The sequence below is a fragment of the Eubalaena glacialis genome, chromosome 1 (assembly GCF_028564815.1).
Source record: "Eubalaena glacialis isolate mEubGla1 chromosome 1, mEubGla1.1.hap2.+ XY, whole genome shotgun sequence".
Taxonomy (NCBI): domain Eukaryota; kingdom Metazoa; phylum Chordata; class Mammalia; order Artiodactyla; family Balaenidae; genus Eubalaena; species Eubalaena glacialis.
Window position 1 is genome coordinate 79,844,081 of NC_083716.1, and position 19,507 is coordinate 79,863,587.

The 19,507-nt window shown below is 43.5% G+C and overlaps 1 protein-coding gene across 4 annotated transcripts in view; it reads left to right on the forward strand.

Moving 5' to 3' along the window:
- FAM13C (family with sequence similarity 13 member C) overlaps positions 1-19,507 on the forward strand; it is a 130,236-nt gene that overhangs the window by 57,206 nt on the left and 53,523 nt on the right. For all 4 annotated transcript variants that reach the window (XM_061181740.1, XM_061181720.1, XM_061181734.1 and 1 more), the window contains one exon: positions 890-1,008. In XM_061181740.1, coding sequence (XP_061037723.1) covers positions 890-1,008 — 119 coding nt within the window. The remainder of the gene's footprint in view (positions 1-889; positions 1,009-19,507) is intronic.

Below are 19,507 nucleotides of genomic sequence, written 5' to 3' on the forward strand. Positions count from 1 at the left end.
TATGGAAAATTTGTCAGAGGTTTGGCATTGTTCAAATACTGTAGTGGTTCAACTGCTGAACATATAAAAATCTTTCATTTTGGGTTTGTGTGTCCTTATATTGAATGCAGATTCATTTTAGCTTTGGTGTGTTTATGATACTCTCTAGAATTAGCTTCTGGAGTTTTTGTAAATTAATGAGTGGAGTTTATCATGGGATAATAGGACCAACATAGTGATTTCTTTGGATTCAGTGTAGCCAATGACAGGTGTAGGGGTGTGTGTGCGCGTGTGTTTGGGGGGGGAGGGGAGGGGAGGGGAGGGGAGAGTACCAAGCATACTTGGGATTTGGATTTTATAAAACTGACTTGTTCCTTGGTTTTCAGATTAACTTAAAGTTCTTTCTTATTATAGGAATAATGTATGATTATTGTATAAAAAAATATAGATGAGTACCCAAAAGAAAAAAGAAATGAGATCTTAAGTGTTAGTCCCTGTTAAGATTTTGGTTTACTTGATGCCAGTTTGTGTGTGTGTGTGTCTGTGCGTGTGTGTCTGTGTGTACATTCATACATGTTTGTGCAAAAATGAGCTTATGCTATAAATATTCTAGAAATTGTATTTGCAAATCTATTCATTAAATACTCTTCTCTCATATTTTTAATATAAAAAATAAATTGTAAATTTTAGGTTATTATTATTTTTTCTTTATTCTGAAATCTTGCAGCAACTGACTGTTAGAAAGAGGCTTTTTAAGTTTTGGATCACTCATGGGCCCCCTTCCCCACAGCCCTTGGTAGCGTGTGTTTTGTACGGCTGCTGCCCTGCCCTGTGACCCACACCCCGCCGGAGAACACTGTGGAACTGATGGCTGCGGACAGTTCATCTACTTTTCCTATTTTTCTTGCAGGAGACAGAGCATGTGGTACCCAGCCAGTCAGAGTGTCGGGGGAGAACAGGAACGCCAGCTCAGGAGAGTCCACAAAACCACACCTTCAGGTGCCAAGAAACCGTGCGAGCTCAACGAAGGTGGGTCCTTTGTTGTCAGAAGTTGCACTGGGCCTTGGGGTCCTTTCCCAGAAACGCTAACACCTGTGCTTGCTACCCCTGCACAAGAGGCAAGGCTTTCTGACTTATGTTGGCATCCCTTGAAGTCAGAGAAGCTCCTTAAAGGGGCCTAGAAGGAGAATCATTGAGTCTAAGAGAAATGTAAATAACCTACTTTCTCTGCCTTCAGTTTGAAGATAATCAGCCTTAAGGCTCAGAGAGGAGCGGAGACTCTCCTGCCCTGAGAGAGAGAAACGCTGATTCCATTTTGTCCTCTTTCATTCCACGCCAGAGAGGACTGGGTCTTTTTCTGTGATAATGGTAATTGGCGATGACAGTGTAGAAGTCAGGCCAATTGCTTTTCGCATAGTCTGTCATTTAGCCCTCACCCCTTCCCCGAAAAGTGGGTACCCCAGCCCCATTTTATGGAGAAGGAGCCTGAGGCTGAGACGTCAAGGCACTTGACTGATATTGTACAAGTGAAAAAGGCTGAGCCAGATTTGAACCTACAGATGTCTGATTACAGCATAGCAGCCGTGGCTCCTGTGTTGATCCAGGTGGTGTCTCTAAGCCCTGAGGTGGCCCTGGGGCTGACCCCCCTGGTCTCCTGGACCTGCTAGAGACGGCCCTGGGTCAGGGCAGGAATGTGGGTGGGAGGCTGTCCGAAGCAAGGTTGGCATGGCATTGCCATGGCATGGGAGCCTGGCCTTGCAGCTGTCTATGGAAAGTCTCTTCTGGAAATAAACAGAAGAAAGAATTCAACTGCTAGTTGTGTCAGCTGTCTTTGTAGGATCTTGTGTACAGTGTAATCATAGCTCTCACTCAGTGGAAAGGGAGGGCTGTGCTTCTGGACATGACTTTTTGCAATTTTTTCTAAGGCAGCAGAGTCTAAATGAATCAACAACGACAGACAAGATTGGCTGTGCTATGAAATTGTGCTTTTTAAAAAATTTTTATCGGAGTATAGTTGATTTAAAATGTTGTGTTAGTTTCTGCTGTACAGCAAAGTGAACCAGTTATACATATACATATATCCACTCCTTTTTAGCTTCCTTTCCCATATACATTACAGAGTATTGAGAAGAGTTCCCTGTGCTATACAGTAGGTCCTTATTAGTTATCTATTTTATATATAGTGAAGTTGTGCTTTAAAATATTCAGTGTACTAATTTTAGAATCAGAGAGCCCCAAAGGGTTGATGGAGACCCCAAAATAAGGTGATCCATTATCCAGTTGGATTCTTCGACACCTTTTCTCACCTCCTCACTGGTTGCCATCTCTTGTCTGTTTATTCTTACTTGACCTCAGATCGGGTAAGACTCAGCCCTGTCATTCCTCTTCTAATCGGGACACTCACCTTCCTATTGGAGGCCTTACTATAACAAAGCTGTTTTAGGTTGACTAGAATCAATTTAGGCAGTGCCCCTGTCTCCCCCCACCAGACTGGTGACTGCATCTGTCAGCAAGAATAAGGCCAACTATATTCCCATGCATATTTCAAAATCATAAAAAAGGCAGAAAAAAACACACACAAAAAACAAGATGAAATCCTTCATGCTTGCGTATGAAATGCATGGTGTCCTTTGGGCTGGATATTCCACAGAGGCTGATAGGGGAAAATGACATTAGCAATCTACCTTCTCAAAGACGCTCGATGTTTGGTAAACTTAAAACCACTCTATTTCCCATCTGCAGTGGAGAAGGTAAATGGTAATATTACTGTTATCAGAGGGCAAGTCGGAAATTTAATAGGATTCTGCGCTGGGGATCATTCACCTATGACTAGGGAGAGCTAAGTGTATTGAATTAGAAAAGTCCTCCTGAGGAAACATACAGAGCAGCAACTCTTACACTTGGGGGTGGGGAGCTATAGTTCATTCGGATTCTCAGATCTATGGCACTTTTCCTCAGAAAAAAAGAGATGCACATACACACAAAAGTTTGTGTAACATTTTAGGCGGTTGCTAGACCTCTTCTGCATGTCAGGAGAAGGAACCGAATGCATGGTCACTGGGCAGCCTTCCTCATTGAGTCAGGCTTGTCTCCACCAAAACAGATCTGGCCTGTCTTCCTCTATGCTTTAGCAAGCCTCCATAGGACCCCAAATACCTTGTTGTTCTTTTCTTCTTTTTCCTTTCTAGCCTCCATGTTCTACTTTGACAGGATCTAGCTTTCTGAGCTAGCAGCATTCCAGAATTGCCTGTGCACCAGAGTTGACAGTCACAGCGTCTGGTGTTAAGTTGCAGATCAGGAGTTGTGAGGCCAGTTACGTCTGGTATATTAGGTTGAGTACTTAGCTCAGGATGGTAACCTTTAAACTACAGAGTTGTTTTTGTCACAGCCATGGTGGCGTCACCTAGGATCATTCTAATGGAACTTAAAAAGAAAACTCTAAATATTACAGGGATTGTGAAATTTGATGAACTGGTGAAATGAGAGCTGAGGCTAAAATCAACTTTGAGTCAGGTAGCTCACATCCCTGATAACATTGCTCTTCCATTTTAAAACCAGCAAACGGCCAAGTGCAGGCATATTGTGTCCAATAAGATCTCGATGGAGACGTGAGGACTGTAATAGAGCACTCCAGACCTAAGTCTGGCTCAAAGTGAGGGAAGAAGCCAGGCTAAATCTCAGCAGGTGTAAAATGCCACCTTCTTGGGGAGGGGGGCTGGGGAGGAAGACGCTCTTATCATATGAACACTTTGAGAAAGGAAGGAAAGGTCTTTCTGCAGCAGGGAGCTGTCACGGGGTCGCATGTGGTTTGGGTGAGACTCAGAAGGGTAGCTAGTGTTCAGAGAATGAATCCATCCTTGTAGAAGTGAGGTTTTAGAGCTGCTTGTGTCGTGGGGTGGTAATGATCTTCTCACGCGTGCCAAAGAGAAATAGTTTCATACCTTTAGCTCGGAGGGCATGTTGTTGAGCTCTTCCTAGAGCAAGGGACGTTTATCTGTGTGTCTAAATGTGCTTTAGGGAGGTCTGTGAATGTTTTTGCCAAAGTTTGAGTGTCTGTATACTATATTGGGTTTCTGTTGCTACTGTAGCAAATGACCACAAACCTGTGACTTAAAACAACACAGGGGCTTCCCTGGTGGCGCAGTGGTTGAGAATCTGCCTGCCAATGCAGGGGACACGGGTTCGAGCCCTGGTCTGGGAAGATCCCACATGCTGCGGAGCAACTAGGCCCGTGAGCCACAATTACTGAGCCTGCGCGTCTGGAGCCTGTGCTCCGCAACAAGAGAGGCCGCGATAATGAGAGGCCCGCGCACCGCGATGAAGAGTGGCCCCCACTTGCCGCAACTAGAGAAAGCCCTCGCACAGAAATGAAGACCCAACACAGCCATAAATTAAATAAAACAAAAAAAACAAAAAAACAACAACAACAACACAAATTTAAAATCTTATACTTCTGTAGGATAGATGACCCGCATGGGTCTCACTGGGGTAAAATAAAGGTGTCAGCAGGCCTACATTCCTTTCTGGAGTTTCGAGGGGAGAATGGATATATTTCCTTGCCTTTTCCAGTTTCCAGGTGCTGCGTACATTGCTTGGCTTATGGTCTTTTCCTCCATTTTCAAAGCTAGCAACGTTGCATCTCTCTTAGCATTCTTCCGTATGTTTCCTTCTGACCGTATTACCGAGTCCAAGCTCCTACTGCTTGTCTCATGAAAGGCCACTGAATTGAGAATGAGGTGTTGGGGCAAGGAAGAGTGACTTTATTCGGAAAGCCAGCAGACTGAGAAGAAGGTGGACTCGTGTCCCAAAGAACCATCTTCCCTGAGTTAGAATTCAGGCTGCTTTTGTACTAAAAAGAGAGAGGATGTGGCTGGTTGGTGCACGCTTCTTGGTGCCGGAATCCTTTGCTCTTGCAGCTGCCAACGTAGGTCTGATCACAGTGTTCCCATAAACCTCCAACAAGACAAAGGTTATTCTCTGTTCTGCAACTTTTAATCTCTGTATGAATGGAAAAGTGTTAAACCTTTAAAGGTCAGAGCCTTGAGAATGGGCTACCATGAATATTTCAGGCTATGGGCAACATTTTTTTTTTTTTACAAAGGTGCAGAGCCAACATGACTAAGCACAGCCAACAGAGCACAAGGGTTAGAGCTAAAGGAACAGATTCAATATGGGGTCAGATTTGTTCTTTTCTTACAACCAAGGGCAGGAAAATTGTTCTGATTTTAAGGATTCAAGTGATTAGATTGGGTCCACTCAGATAGCCCACTATAATCTCTCCATCTCAAGGTCCTTAGCTTAATCACATCAGCAGAATCCCTTTTGTCATGTAAGGTAACAAGGGGAGGGGGACAAGGGATAAGCACATAGACATCTTCGTGGGCCACATTATTCTGCCTACTACATATGTTTATTTTTCCAGGGAAAAATCTCTAAAGCATTTATCAGAATTTCCTATGCTACCCATGATCCCCCAAAAGGTTTAGACTCACTCTCTTAATCTCTTCCTACCTCCAAGTTTGCTTACTCTTCTGAATTCCCTCAACAGAGCCAACCTCAGATATTGATGTAGCCCACTCTGTCCTCTTTCTTTGCACCCTTCCTTCTATTTACCAGCTCCCCTCATCTTTCTATTATATTCCTTGGCAGTATAGTGCCCCACATCAGAGATCTCAACCTCAGTGTCCTGCACGTGTATCTAGTGTGGAGGTATATTTGACTTGTAGACTGTTGTAAAAATATTTTGATTCAGTGTTTAAATATCAGAGTCTTTATGGCTTTTTTACATTGTTTTGGAAAATCTGAAAATGGGGTAACCCAGGATGTACATTCCTACAAGGCAGCAGATAGCTGGAGTTGAGGGGCAGCTCTCCATTTTTTCACAGTTGCGACCCAGATCTCTTTATTAATTTATGCTTTTGCCTGGCTTCTATAGGCATTTGATTTAAAATGCCTGCTTCCATCCTTTTCTTCCCAGCAACTGCTCATCCTTAGGACTCTAGCAGCCTGGAGCTAAGCCCTAATAAGGTGACGGCTGATAATACCTTAATGCCTCCTTCTCCAAGATGATGTGTTTACATTTTTTTTTTAACAGCTTTATTGGAGTATAATTGCTTTACAATGGTGTGTTAGTTTTTGCTGTATAACAAAGTGAATCAGCTATACATATACATATATCCAGATGTGTTTACATTTTAACTTGGATTTTCAGTGCATCTGAGTGGTGAGGCTGCATGTTACCCTTCTCTGGCGTGCTCCTACGTACCTGGAGCTTTTCAAAACACGTAAAAGTAGAGAACTGCATTTAGTTAGAGCCAGAATGAAGCCTTAGTAATCATTTAATACAATCCTCTCATTTTCTAGTTTGACCCCCAGTGGGGCTGTGATTCAATTAAGCCCTCACTTCCCTTGTAATAGAACCAAGATAAGCACCATCAATCTGTTTAGAGCAGTCAGTTGATGAATGTGCATCAGTTTGATTGATTTTTATGGCTAAAGCCAGCGCCAATTCTGTGACCGCTCAGATATGACAAAGGGGAATTTATGAATGTAAGAGAATACAATGAAGTTGGGGATTTCTTACCCAGCTAAGTAAATTTACTTTTGAGAGTGATTAACTCCCTTGTGTTTAAAATATTGTATTAAAATTTATGACAGCATTAAGCCTTTTAATGTCGTTAAAGACCTCGCCTGTATAAACAAGGAGCTATCCTGTAACAATGTGTTGCTACTAATTAAGTTGGTGGTTACATTTGTGAATTGGAGTTCATTAGCCTCTTCATCTGGAAGTCCCCAGTTGGGGGGGGTTGAAGGTTGGGGTATTAGCAAGGATAATGGCCTTTGATGGCTTTGACTATTTTTGTAACATTCCAGATGAAAGAAAAAGCTTTGTTGCTTTATGGAAAGAGGGAGTTTTGTTGCCAGCAACTTTTCCATGGGGGATAAATCCTTTCATCTTTTGTTTTTGAGATAGACAACTTGTGTTTGTTTTAATAGCTACTTGTGTCTTGTTCAAATGTTTTTTGAGAAGTAGGCAGAGTAAATGGGCTCTGCTAGAAAGAGGAAGAATGAGTAAGGGAATGAGCACCCAGAGAGTTTTAATAATAAAGAGCTAAAGATCTGCCTTCTTGGACTGTAGCAGAGCAGGGGCTCTGCGTGCTGTCAGCGTGTTCTTCTTGTTAGTGTGCTTTTAGGATTTCTTTTTCTTTTTTTAAATGGGGGGTAGGGGTATAGTAGAGATAAAAACATTAGTTTGTCTTGACAATATTTTGAGAGTCCCTGGTATACAGTTGGGTAATGAGTGGGTTCTAAAAATAGCTTTCTTTGCTTATACTGCATAGGAAGGCAGCCGTGTAGTGAGGGCTCTTCTCATCCCCCCATCCTGCCTTCACCCCCATGGGTGCAGAAGCAAGCTGGTGGAATGAAAAAAACATTCAAATTAAGAAATGCAGGGTCTTAAATACCATATGATATCACGTATATTTGGAATCTAAAATATGACACAAATGAACATATCTACGAGACAGAAACAGACTCACAGACATAGAGAACAGACTTGTGGTTGCCAAGGGGGAGGTTGGTGGGGGGGAGGAATGGACAGGGAGTTTGGGATTAGCAGATGCAAACTATTATATATAAGATGGATAAGCAACAAGGTCCTGCTGTACAGCACAGGGAACAATATTCAATATCCTGTGATAAACCATAATGGAAAAGAATATGAAAAAGAATGTATATATATAAGTATAACTGAGTCACTTTGCTGTACAGCAGAAATTAACACAACATTGTAAATCAACTGTACTTCAATAAAATAAATTAAAAAAAAAAAGAAATGCAGGGTCTTATCTCATGTCTATCAGGTGACCTTGGTCACATCCCTGAAATCCCTAAGTCCCCTCCCCAGACACACGTTTGGGTCAGATGATTTCTAAAGCCCCCTCTGGCTCTAACACTGAAAATGCTCAACACTCTGGATGTTTAAAGGATTAGACACAGGAAAACTTTAGCTTAATAATACAAGCTCTTGCAGTCACAGATAAAAATAATTCATCCTCCCTGCTGTAGAGCACAAAAAAATCCCACACCAAATCCTTAAACTGTTGATTGAAAAAGAGCCCACACTTGATTATTCTGGGAACGAAGCCCTCTTTTCCTTCTTCTTTTCTTTTTCTTTTTTTCTGAAGGAGTCTGCCCTTGATCACTTGATAAAATGTTAGCTCGTTCGATGGACAATGTTTAGCATAAAGATAAAAGGGAAACTCATTCTTTCATTAAAAAAAAATAATAAAATAAGTGAAACATGGTTTTATTGGAAAATACAGTAAATTCCAAGGAAATAAAAATTTCTTGTAATCGTACCACTCATATATAACCTCTGTTACCACTGTAGTATATGTTTTTATGTTGTTGCTATTGTTTTAATGTGGGCATAAAAAAGAATGGTGTGTGAAAGGGACTTCCTGATTCATTAGGGTTTGAATCTGTTAGAAGTACTGTTTATTTAAAGCAGGCCCCAGAGTATAAAGCTAGACTAGAATGCATTCTGATGATACAGTCTTTATACAGAAGCTAATAGAGTAATGGTTTAATTATCACAAGGCTGCTGAGTTCATTTATAACTAAGGTGAACAAATTTGATTTTCTATAACAAATACTTTAACATACAATTTTCTATAAGAAACTTGTTTTACAAACTTTGGTGTCATTATAGCCCTGTGCTAGAAATGATATTTCTAGGAGATTGAACAAAAAACTTTGTCCTTAACATCTCAATATCTTGGAAAGCTTCTTGGCCTAACTTGGAATAGATTTAAGAGAGAAATTTCAATAATGATTATAGGAGACAGTGTGTGTTTAAACTTAAATCTAATTTAGAACTTTGACTAGCTGTGTAAGTGTGCCGTGTTCCTGAGGCCGTAGGCTGTTCTTCAGCTTACTCTTCATCTTCCCAATGAGGCAATGGTTCTGTGATGTATTATGACACACACACACACACACACACACACACACACACACGTCCTATATAATGGCACACACAGCTCCCACCACCCCCCTCTATTTTTTTCCTTTATCGATGCTAGATAAAACATTTTTGATGTAATTTATACATATGTATATATATGAAATATATATATATCAGTTTTCTTCATATATGTGAAATCTTAGAGACATTTCTGTGTAACTTGTTTGTCCCACTTAATACTGTATTTTTCAACATCATAAAATATTCTAAAATATTCATGGCTGGAAATATTCTATTCTATGGATATACCATCATTGATTTAACTAATTGCAAATTATTTGATATTTTGGTTAGTTCTAGGATTTATATCTGTAGATATTTCTGTAGTAACAATTGTTGAAAAATATTTTTATGTACATCCATTGTAGTTTCCTTGGTTTGTACTTAAGGGTAATAGCTGTCTAGGTGTAGGATTTGAAATGGGTAACCCAGCTGAGACTTAGAATGTAAATTTTTCAATTATCTGATCATGGAAGGAGATAGGAATATAATGGATAATTGATACCTCTGAGAGAACTAGATAGAAAGTCACGTGGCTGTATTCCTATATGTGGTGGAATCATAGGATAGTGGCTCTGGGTGAAACACTTGAGACAAGTTCAATCCAATCCCCTTCTCCATACTTGGGTACTCTAGATACTTCTATTTCATCCACTAGCCATCGTCATTTTCTAGTTCAGATTGTGCTGAGAGCAAGTGCCCGTGACTCTCACATTCCCAGAGGACATTTGGAAGTTCTGCGGGGGTGGAACAATTCTTTGTTGTGTGGGGCTTCCCCACGCATGTCAGGGGCACCCCAACCTCTGTGCCCATCACAAATAACCCTCAGTTGCCTAAATGCTCCCTAGAGGGCATACCACCACCCGCTTAAGAAATGCCAATTTGCATGATAGATATTTAAATCCGCATTTTGTGGGAGTCTACTTACATGGGCACATGTTCATGATCTAGTGGGGAAAAAAGCAGTTACGTAACAGTATTATATTGTGATCCTCAGACGGTCCTCAGACGTATCCCTCTGAAAGTTGGGGATCCCAGTGTTTATCCACACGCTCTCCTCCGTGTTCCGCTGGCTAAGGATTGCCCCCAGCAGAGGTTAACTCTCCCACACTTTCAGGCTAAGGGATTGAGCTCTGCCTTGAGGCAGAAAAATGAAGAGACTTGGCAGGTGCTTGAGGCGGATAATGCGAGTGAGCGGAGCTGTCCGCGGAACGGAAGCGTCTGCTGAGATCGCTGTGCCCACTGGGCTGAGCGTTGCTTGCCCCAGGAGCAGGTGTCTGATCATTCTGTACTAAGTGAGTGGAATAGTGCGATGATGGAAGCAGAGAGCCTTGTGTCCTGCTCAGCAAACCGGGTGGTGCTGTCATCATTATTAATGAGCATTATTAGGACGTCTGCTCCTGCTGGGTCTCCTGTCCTAAATATCCTGTCCCAACTCTACCTTCTTACCTCTCCCAGTCCCGATACTGTAGGCCTGACTCACTGCTCAGTTATTCTCCAGGCATTAGTGTGGTTCTGGCTGTTTCTGGGCTCTGTTCCAGCCCACCAGGGAGGGGTGCCTCTTCCAGTGCGGCTGGGCTGCCTTGTGTTTTGAGTTTCTCAGAGCGTCTCCAGGGACTTAGCCCTTCCCTCTTCTGGAATGTGTCCCCTGGGAGGCCAGGCCAAAAACACCCAGGTCACTCCCGTACTCCCAGAAGTCCCCAACCTGCGCCCTTCAGCCGTTGGTCTTCTCCCATGTGGTTGCACCTGAACCTTTAGGATGATGTTTTCCGGTTGGGGATGCCCTGGAGTACTTGTTAATTTCACATGACCAGTCCATGCCTCGGGAAATCCTGACCTAGTGAGTGTGGGTCCAGGAATCTCTGTTCGTTTGCTTTTTTAAATTAATTTTTATTGGAGTATAGTTGCTTTACAATGTGTTAGTTTCTACTGTACAGCAAAGTGAATCAGCTATCCGTATACACATATCCCCACTTATTTGGAGTTCCTTCCCATTTAGGTCACCACAGAGCACTGAGTAGAGTTCCCTGAGCTATACAGTAGGTTCTCATTAGTTATCTATTTCATACATAGTATCAATAGTGTATATATGTCACTCCCAGTCTCCCAGTTCATCCCACACCCCCCCTTTCCCCCTTGGTGTCCCTATGTTTGTTCTCTACATCTGTGTCTCTATTTCCGCTTTGCAAATAAGATCATCTGTACCATTTTTCTAGATTCCACATATATGGGTTAATATACAATATTTGGTTTTCTCTTTCTTTTTTTAAAATTAATTAATTAATTAATTTATGGCTGCGTTGGGTCTTCGTTGCTGCGCGCGGGCTTTCTCTAGTTGCGGCGAGTGGGGGCTACTCTTCGTTGCGGTGCACAGGCTTCTTATTGCGGTGGCTTCTCTTGTCACGGAGCATGGGCTCTATGTGTGGGTGCTTCAGTGGTTGTGTCACGCGGGCTCAGTAGTTGTGGCTTGTGGGCTCTAGAGCGCAGGCTCAGTAGTTGTGGCACACGGGCTTAGTTGCTCCACGGCATGTGGGATCTTCCCGGACCAGGGCTCGAACCTGTGTCCCCTACATTGGCAGGCGGATTCTTAACCACTGCGCCACCAGCGAAGTCCCTGTTTCTCTCTTTCTGACTTCCTTCACTCTGTATGACAGTCTCTAGGTCCATCCACGTCTCTACAGATGATCAGTTTCGTTCCTTTTCATGGCTGAGTAATAAGGAATCTGTTCTTAATAACACTGGTTGATTCTAGTCTTCAGAGAAGTACAGTGGGAGGAGGGAGACAAGCTTGGGTCCCCGCTACTGGGGGGCCTACTCCTGGGGGTCAGCATTCCACCTCCAGCCCCAACACCCTTGTCCACCTCTGAGAGTTCACTGGCCTGGACGAGGAGCTGCATGGATGGAAAAGTCAGCTCTTGGCATCTAGTTTTGTTTTCTGTCAGCCATCTCTTTGAAAGCCATTTTGAACTCTGTGCCTCGGTTTCTTTCTCTTTGGAGTTGGCTGCCCAATATTTGATCTCAGTCGTTTAGTGTAGAAATTTGGTAAAAACCAGTAAGAGAATGTCTTTAATAGAGCCTACACTCTGCAGGGAAAGGAGCTTTATATTTGCTGGTATCGAGGGCTGTTACTGTTTGTAATAATATTACTGGAATTCCTTGGCATCTTGCCTGTGTCTGCATATAGAGCGATTGTTTGTATATAATGAATATTGTGCTCAGAGGGTTGTCCTCTTGGGATATACCTTTTGTTTTCAAAAGAGTTTCAGGAAACAACAGTCGTCCAGCCAGCAGGCAGTCATCCGGGTATACATTAGTGTATCCTGTGTTGTTTTCTAATACAGAGGCTCATCCGAGGCAGTGGAATATCTTGAACTCTTAAGATGTGACCCATGGTAGACACTGGTTAGCTTCCAGGTTCTGGTTCTTTATGAAGGACTCTGAAAAGTGTGTTGGATGCTCTGCTTTTACTTTCTGCCCAGATTTTCTAAACGCGGGTTGGAAAGCCACTTGCCCAACTTTAGCAGGTCTCCTCAGGCGAGAAATGCATCTGCTTGTGGGAATGAGATGCCAGTCCTGCTACATGCCACAGGTGGAGGAGGGTGTATGAGTCTTATCCTAATCATTAAACACATGCAGGAATATACCGAAATTGACAGCAGCCCATGACCCTGGGACTAATCCTTTATTAGCAAACATGTGAGTGCCTGCTATGTGCCAAATGCCAGGCTTAGGTCTAGAGAGAAAACATTGAGCAAGACTCATATGATCCCTGCCCCATAGAGCTTGCCATCATGAGAAAGAGACAATCAAATAATTAGACAAATACACAGTTAGCGACTGAGACGTGCTACACGGCAGATGTGAAAGATCAGAATACAGTAAGACCTATGAAAGGGAGACCTGACTGGTCTGGTACCTGGTGTCTAGAGGATGCATGAGTTAATTAGGAGAGAAAGTGCAGAGGGAAGAGCGTTATGGACCCAGGGACAGCACATAGAAGGCCTGAGGCAGAAGGGAGCATGGAGGAGGAGAATGACGTGAGTTGAGGTTGAAGAAGTGGACAGATGTAACTCCTTCAGGATGTCACAGGATGCTGGAAGAATTTCGATCTTTATTTTAAGTGTGCAGAAGGGTAGCGACAAGGTTGCTGTGTGGGCAGTGGTTTGGAGAAGGTAGAGGAGAAGTAGAGAGACCAGGAAGGTAGCCCAGAAGACAGATGATGGCGACTTGGCCTAAGGTGGCGGTGGGAGGACAGATCTAAACGTGATTTGGGATAAGAAATTGAAGGACTTGGTCATGGCTTGGCTGATGGACTTGAGAGAGAGGAGAGTGTCAGGTAACTCTCAGATATCTTCCGTGAGCAATTGGATAGGTGGGGAAGCTTTTTACTGAGACAGGGAACATTTTAATCTGCTAAATTAATTATAGTAAGTTGATATAAATCAAATATCCTATGCTAAAATACTGCTTCTTCACAAATGATCACATCTGGGGTTTGACATTATCTGTAGGCCAAGAAAAATATCTTAATGCTTTGTTCACTTTGCTGTTTTGAATTTCAGTCCACCTCCCAGGGGAAGGTCACTGCAGGATGAGCCTACGGGCTGGCTCAGCACAGGCTTTGGGGTTCCAGCAACGTGGGAACACCAACAAGTTTTAGAAAAGTTGCACTTCCATGGGTGAGCCACAGTTTTGCAGCCACAGAGTCCAGGAAAAAGCTCGTTTAATATCAGCACACAATTATGTTTTATGTTCCTCTGTTAAGAAGTGTTTTGTTTTGAACTATGTCATAGTGGTGGTCCTCACGGTGGCAATGGTGGTGTTGGTGGTGGTGATGGTCATGGTGATGGTGGTGACAGTGATGGGGTTGTAGTGACAGTGATGGCGTGGTGGTGATGGGGGTGTTGGGGGTGGTGGTGATTGGAGGCATCAGTGCTGAGAGCTCTGAGCCCAGGCTGCAATTTCCCGCTTCCTGGGCCTGGGCTAGAGAGCAGGGTTGTATTGGAGTTGGCAGGATTGTAAATGGTTCAAACACTACCTTTAAAGATCTTAAGAAGAAGGGAATTTGAGACACCTAGCTCCTGTTCCGGTTCTTCTCTTTTCATTGCTAAACTTCTCTAGTGAGAAGCTTCCGTTTCTGTTTCCTCTTCTGCCATGACCTTTATCTTTTCTGATCCAGTGGCCTTTTTATTTCTCTGCTTTCATTCTCATTATCTCCGGATGACTGCGATTTTCTAGCAGCGTGAGCTTGGGCAGTCTTCCTGCACGTCCTGTTCTCCTTACCTTGCTTTCTTTTTCTCCATAATATTTAGCATCTGGTGCACCAGGTTTATTTCTTTATGTTCTCTCTGCTTCTATGACAGTGAGGCAGATACTTGTTTTATTCCCTGCTTTATTCCCAGCACCTGCAATAATACTTGACATAAGTTGCTGTTTAATAAATATTTGTTTATTCATGGATAAAATTATTTAATTGCCTTAACTGTTTCCTATTAGGTCACATGGGCCTAATAATGCTAATCTCATGTGGTTACCATGAGGATTAGATGAAATAATGTAAGTAAAGTGCCTGGCATTTACCTGAAATTGTTAGGCTCTTCTTTTTTTTTTTTTTAAATCTTATTGAAGTATAGTGGGTTTTTTTTAACATCTTTATTGGAGTATAACTGCTTCACAATGGTGTGTTAGTTTCTGCTGTATAACAAAGTGAATCAGCTATGCATATACATATATCCCCATATCCCCTCCCTCTTGCATCTCCCTCCCACCCTCCCTATCCCACCCCTCTAGGTGGTCACAAAGCACCGAGCTGATCTCCCTGTGCTATGCGGCTGCTTCCCACTAGCTATCTATTTTACGTTTGGTAGTGTATATATGTCCATGCCACTCTCTCACTTTGTCCCAGCTTACCCTTCCCCTACTCCGTGTCCTCAAGTCCATTCTCTATGTCTGCGTCTTTATTCCTGTCCTGCTGAAGTATAGTTGATTTACAATGTTGTGTTTAATTTCTGCTGTACAGCAAAGTGACTCAGTTAAACATATATTCTTTTTCATATTTTTTTCCATTATGGTTTATCATAGGATACTGAATATAGTTCCTTGTGCTATACAGTAGGACCTTGTTGTTTATCCATCCTATATATAATAGTTTGCATCTGCTAATCCCAAACTCCCAACCCTTCCCTCCCCCAACACCTCTCCCCTTTGGCAACCACAAGTCTGTTCTCTATGTCTGTGAGTCTGTTTCTGTTTCGTAGATAAGTTCATTTGTGTCATATTTTAGATTCCACATATAAGTGATATCATATGATATTTGTCTTTATCTGGCTTACTTCACTTGGTATGATAATCTGTAGGTCCATCCATGATGCTGCAAACGGCATTATTTCATTCTTTTTAATGGCTGAGTATATTTCTGTTAGGCTCTTCTTTTTTTTTTAATTTATTTTTTATTTTTTATTTTTTTAATGCTATTCTTGTCTGCTTACATTCTTTTTATGTATGTATGTATGTATGTATGTATGGCTGTGTTGGGTCTTCATTTCTGTGTGAGGGTTTTCTCTAGTTGTGGCAAGCAGGGGCCACTCTTCATCGCGGTGCGGGGGCCACTCTTTATCGCGGTGCGCGGGCCTCTCACTATCGCAGCCTCTCGTTGCCGAGCACAGGCTCCAGACGCGCAGGCTCAGTAATTGTGGCTCACGGGCCAAGTTGCTCCGTGGCATGTGGGATCTTCCCAGACCAGGGCTCGAACCCGCGTCCCCTGCATTGGCAGGCAGATTCTCAACCACTGCGCCACCAGGGAAGCCCAACCAAAATTTCTGAAGCAGCTGCTAGATGCCTGGCCCTGTTTGGAGTTCAGCAGTGATCAAGACAGGAAGAGTCCTGCTTTCATGAACCATGTAGTGGGGAGGAGAGACAGGTGCAACTTGGGTGAGGGATTTCACCTTGCTGGGCTTCTGTTTTCTCATCTGGCACAAGGTGGCCATCCCTGGTTTCACATCAACATGATCTCAGGCACAAACCTCCTTGTTTTTCCATTTTGTCTTTAAGTTACTCGCTGAAACAACCAGCCCGCGGTCCCCAGGACTGTCGAGGCTTCGGCCGCCAGGGCCCCTCCAGAGCCGGCAGCCTCAGTGAGGCCACCCTCCCCTCGGGCTCCGGGGCAATTCAGTGACGGCGGAGGGAAGAGACCCCGAGCCGGGAGTTCCAGCTCTGCGGAAACGCGGGCTCCGTTCTGGGCGAGGAGGTGGGACCGCTCTGCCCCGAGGCCTTCCGGGAGGGAGGCCGGCGCCGGGGGAGGAGCCGCCTGGAGCCTCCAGGAGCCCTTCCGGGGGTCCTGGAGGGGCGGCCCGGCCTGGGGGCCCCGTCCGCTGTGGCCGCAGCCCAGGCCTCTTTCCTGGAATCCTGCTCTCCTTGGGTGAGGATACCTTCCTTCCAGAATTCCTTATCCAACCACAGGGTTTAGAGTCCTTCATTTGTAGAATGTCTCCTGGAATCTTCTGCTTCTTTGGCTAGTCCCTATCTTTTCCAGGCGCCACTCCCCTTCACCTGCTGGTGGACGCTTTGGCCAGGTAGACCTGCAGCAGCCACGGGTAGACGGCGGGCTCGGCCCCCACGGGCGACTCCAGCCTCAGCTTCTCCCCCATGTCTTCGCTCGCAGCCCCCGCACCAGGCTAGTCTGGTGGTTGGGGGCGGGGCGGGAGGGCGGGAGGCTGGGGGTGGGGGTGGGGCCTGGCCTGGGCCTCAGCCGCCGCCGCCGCCGCGCTCCCGTCCGGACCCCGGCTCCCTCTTTGTGGTCACAGGCCCGGGGCCTCCAGCGCTGCTGCCAACTGGCGCCGGCGTGAGGCGAGCACAAGGAGCCGGGGCCGGGCTGAACCACTCACTCGCGGCGAGCGCCGCCCGCCCCGTGGACACGCCCCCCTGTTAGGCTCTTCTTGACACTCTTTTTTCTTATAACTTCCTTCTCTTCACTATTCAAAGTAATGTTCTGGTTGCCTTCTTATCTCCTTAGTGATGCATCTGTATTTTCTTCACGGCCCTTCTTTCTTCTGTCCCCTAATTGGCCAATTTCAGAAACCTGCCCAGTGGTCCTGAGTAAGGATGACTCAGCTTTTTATCTCTTTCAGCTTATTCACAAGGCTTCAATTATTATAATTAAGTATACCATTAATTATCATCATTTATAATTCTATTATGGTATTTTTTTACATTTGATTATAGAATCCATGTGTTATTTTTAATACAACCAACAGTAGTCATAAACATTTTTCGTGAACTGTCCTTCACATCCTGAATTATCCTGTGCTTTAACTGATATTATCTTCACTTGACAGATGAGGAAACTGAGGCTGAGAGAGGTTAATATCTTGCCAGGGGGTACACACACCTAGTAAGTAGTAGATGAAGAAGTCATTCTTGGGTCTGGGTCCTTCTGTTTCTTCATCTTTTCATCCATCCGAAAGGCATGTAGAGAGCATGTGACGTGTGCCAAGCAGTGTGCTAGGCTCTGGCCACACAGCAAGTGAAAAACTGATGGAGAACCTGTGGCCACTGTGAGTCACTGTTGTTATCCCCGCCCTCACTCCCTGGAACACGCCGTCGAGTGCCCCATGCTACCGTGAGCCCGACTCGGGGATTTTCACCTCCCTATTTTATCCTCAGTTCAAGCTTCAAATGTCTAAATCAAAACGCATGCCAGCTGCCTGCTCTCCCCTCCCAAATGACCTATTTTTCTTTCTCCACTGGAAAAACCACCTATCATCTTTCTTGTCACACAGGCTCAAAACTTTGGATTACGTTTCATTACACCATCTCTTTCATTCCGTACTTTCAATACACACCCAACACCTCTTGTTGTTTTTCTCCTTGAAAATGTCTCTTTCATCTGTCTCTATTTCCCCAGTCCCTCTCCACCATTCTAGTATCAGCTCCTGTGCACTCATTCCTTGATTTATGGAAAGAACCTCAAGACTGGGTTTTAATTAGTTTTATTCTCTGCTTCAGGATCCACTAGACTGTAAGTTTCCTAAAGGCCTAGAGTCTGCTCATTGATTCTTATTTCCCCAACACTGTACCCGTCACATAGGAGACATTCAGATGGCTGTTAAATTAAAGCATCTTTGATGCTTAGACCACAGTTCTTAAACTTGATCTGGAGGTTTATCTGGAGATGACAAGTAGTTTTCATTGAAGATCATGTGAGTGTATTACATGTAGCTACTCTCTGCATCTTAATAATATATACTATATATTTTAAACAAAGTCTTTTTTCTGCTTTCTTCCATTAATGTTTGCTACCATGCATTTGTTTTACCATTTGCTGGCATCAGAGCCCTGGAGAAATTTATGGTTGAAAATTGTAAACTGGTAAATATTCTTTCCATTAGAGAACACGATTCTTTCATTTTTCTGGTGCTACTATAACTCTATAAAAACACAATTTGAGAACCACTTTAGGTTACAGGGAAATTATGAGCCATTCAGAACTTTAGATGTTACTGGATAGGTCAGGGTAACCCCTCTCCCCAAGAGGGTTTCTCCCATTTTGCAGGAAAGAGCTACTTGGTATTTTCTGAAGCCCTGGAGTCACTATTTGTGGCCCAGCGAACTGATGGGCAGAGGATGGGTGTGCCAGCGCTTTCTTCCCCTAACTAACTTTCTCACTTGGGCCATCTCTCCCTGGGCTCGTGGTTGGGACCCTTAGTCTTCTCTCACACCCAGGAGGGACGTTTGTGCAGACGTGGTCAACATCAGTGTGACCGTCCAATTCTGTTTTAACATCTCCTCAATTTCTCATTAGAAGTAAGTTGTTTGCACAGTTAACAGTACTCATGGACTGAAAGAACTTTTCATTCTTAAGAATACTTTGAAGAAGTTAGGCTCATGGCATTTCTAAATGTGCATCATTACTTTCAGAAATCATTCATCTTGATGACCATTCAGAGGACATATATACTTTTTTCAGGACTCAAACCAAAGCAGAATAATAACTGTAAATAATTATGTCCCCAAATAAATCTTTTTATAAATGACTTGATACTGACTAAAACTTTTATTCCTTAAGATAGCAGGCCTTTTAAAAAGAATAATTATAATTTAATATATTTATTATATAATAGCATTGCAAACTGCTGCAGAAAAACTTGAATGTTATGTGGTAGATGCCATTGGACCATAGCATTTGATGAATCATGATTTGGAGCTGAGCATCTGCCAGTAGTGGAGTTTTGTTTTTTTGTTTTTAACCTAAAAAAATTTATTCAGAGTAGATTTGCCTTCAGTCCTTTTTCTTCTGTTGGAAGCTATGAAATGGCAAAACCTAGCTTTACCGTGTTACCCAGAAATTGCTGTAACTTTTATTTTGTTAGGTAAGTGATAGAATGAAATTTCCAAAAGCTATCTTCAGTGAACAAATGGTATCTTTCTGTAACAACTGTATCAGATCACATTTGGTCATAAATATACTGACTTTGCACTGGGTACTGAGGATTCAGCAGTGTAGAA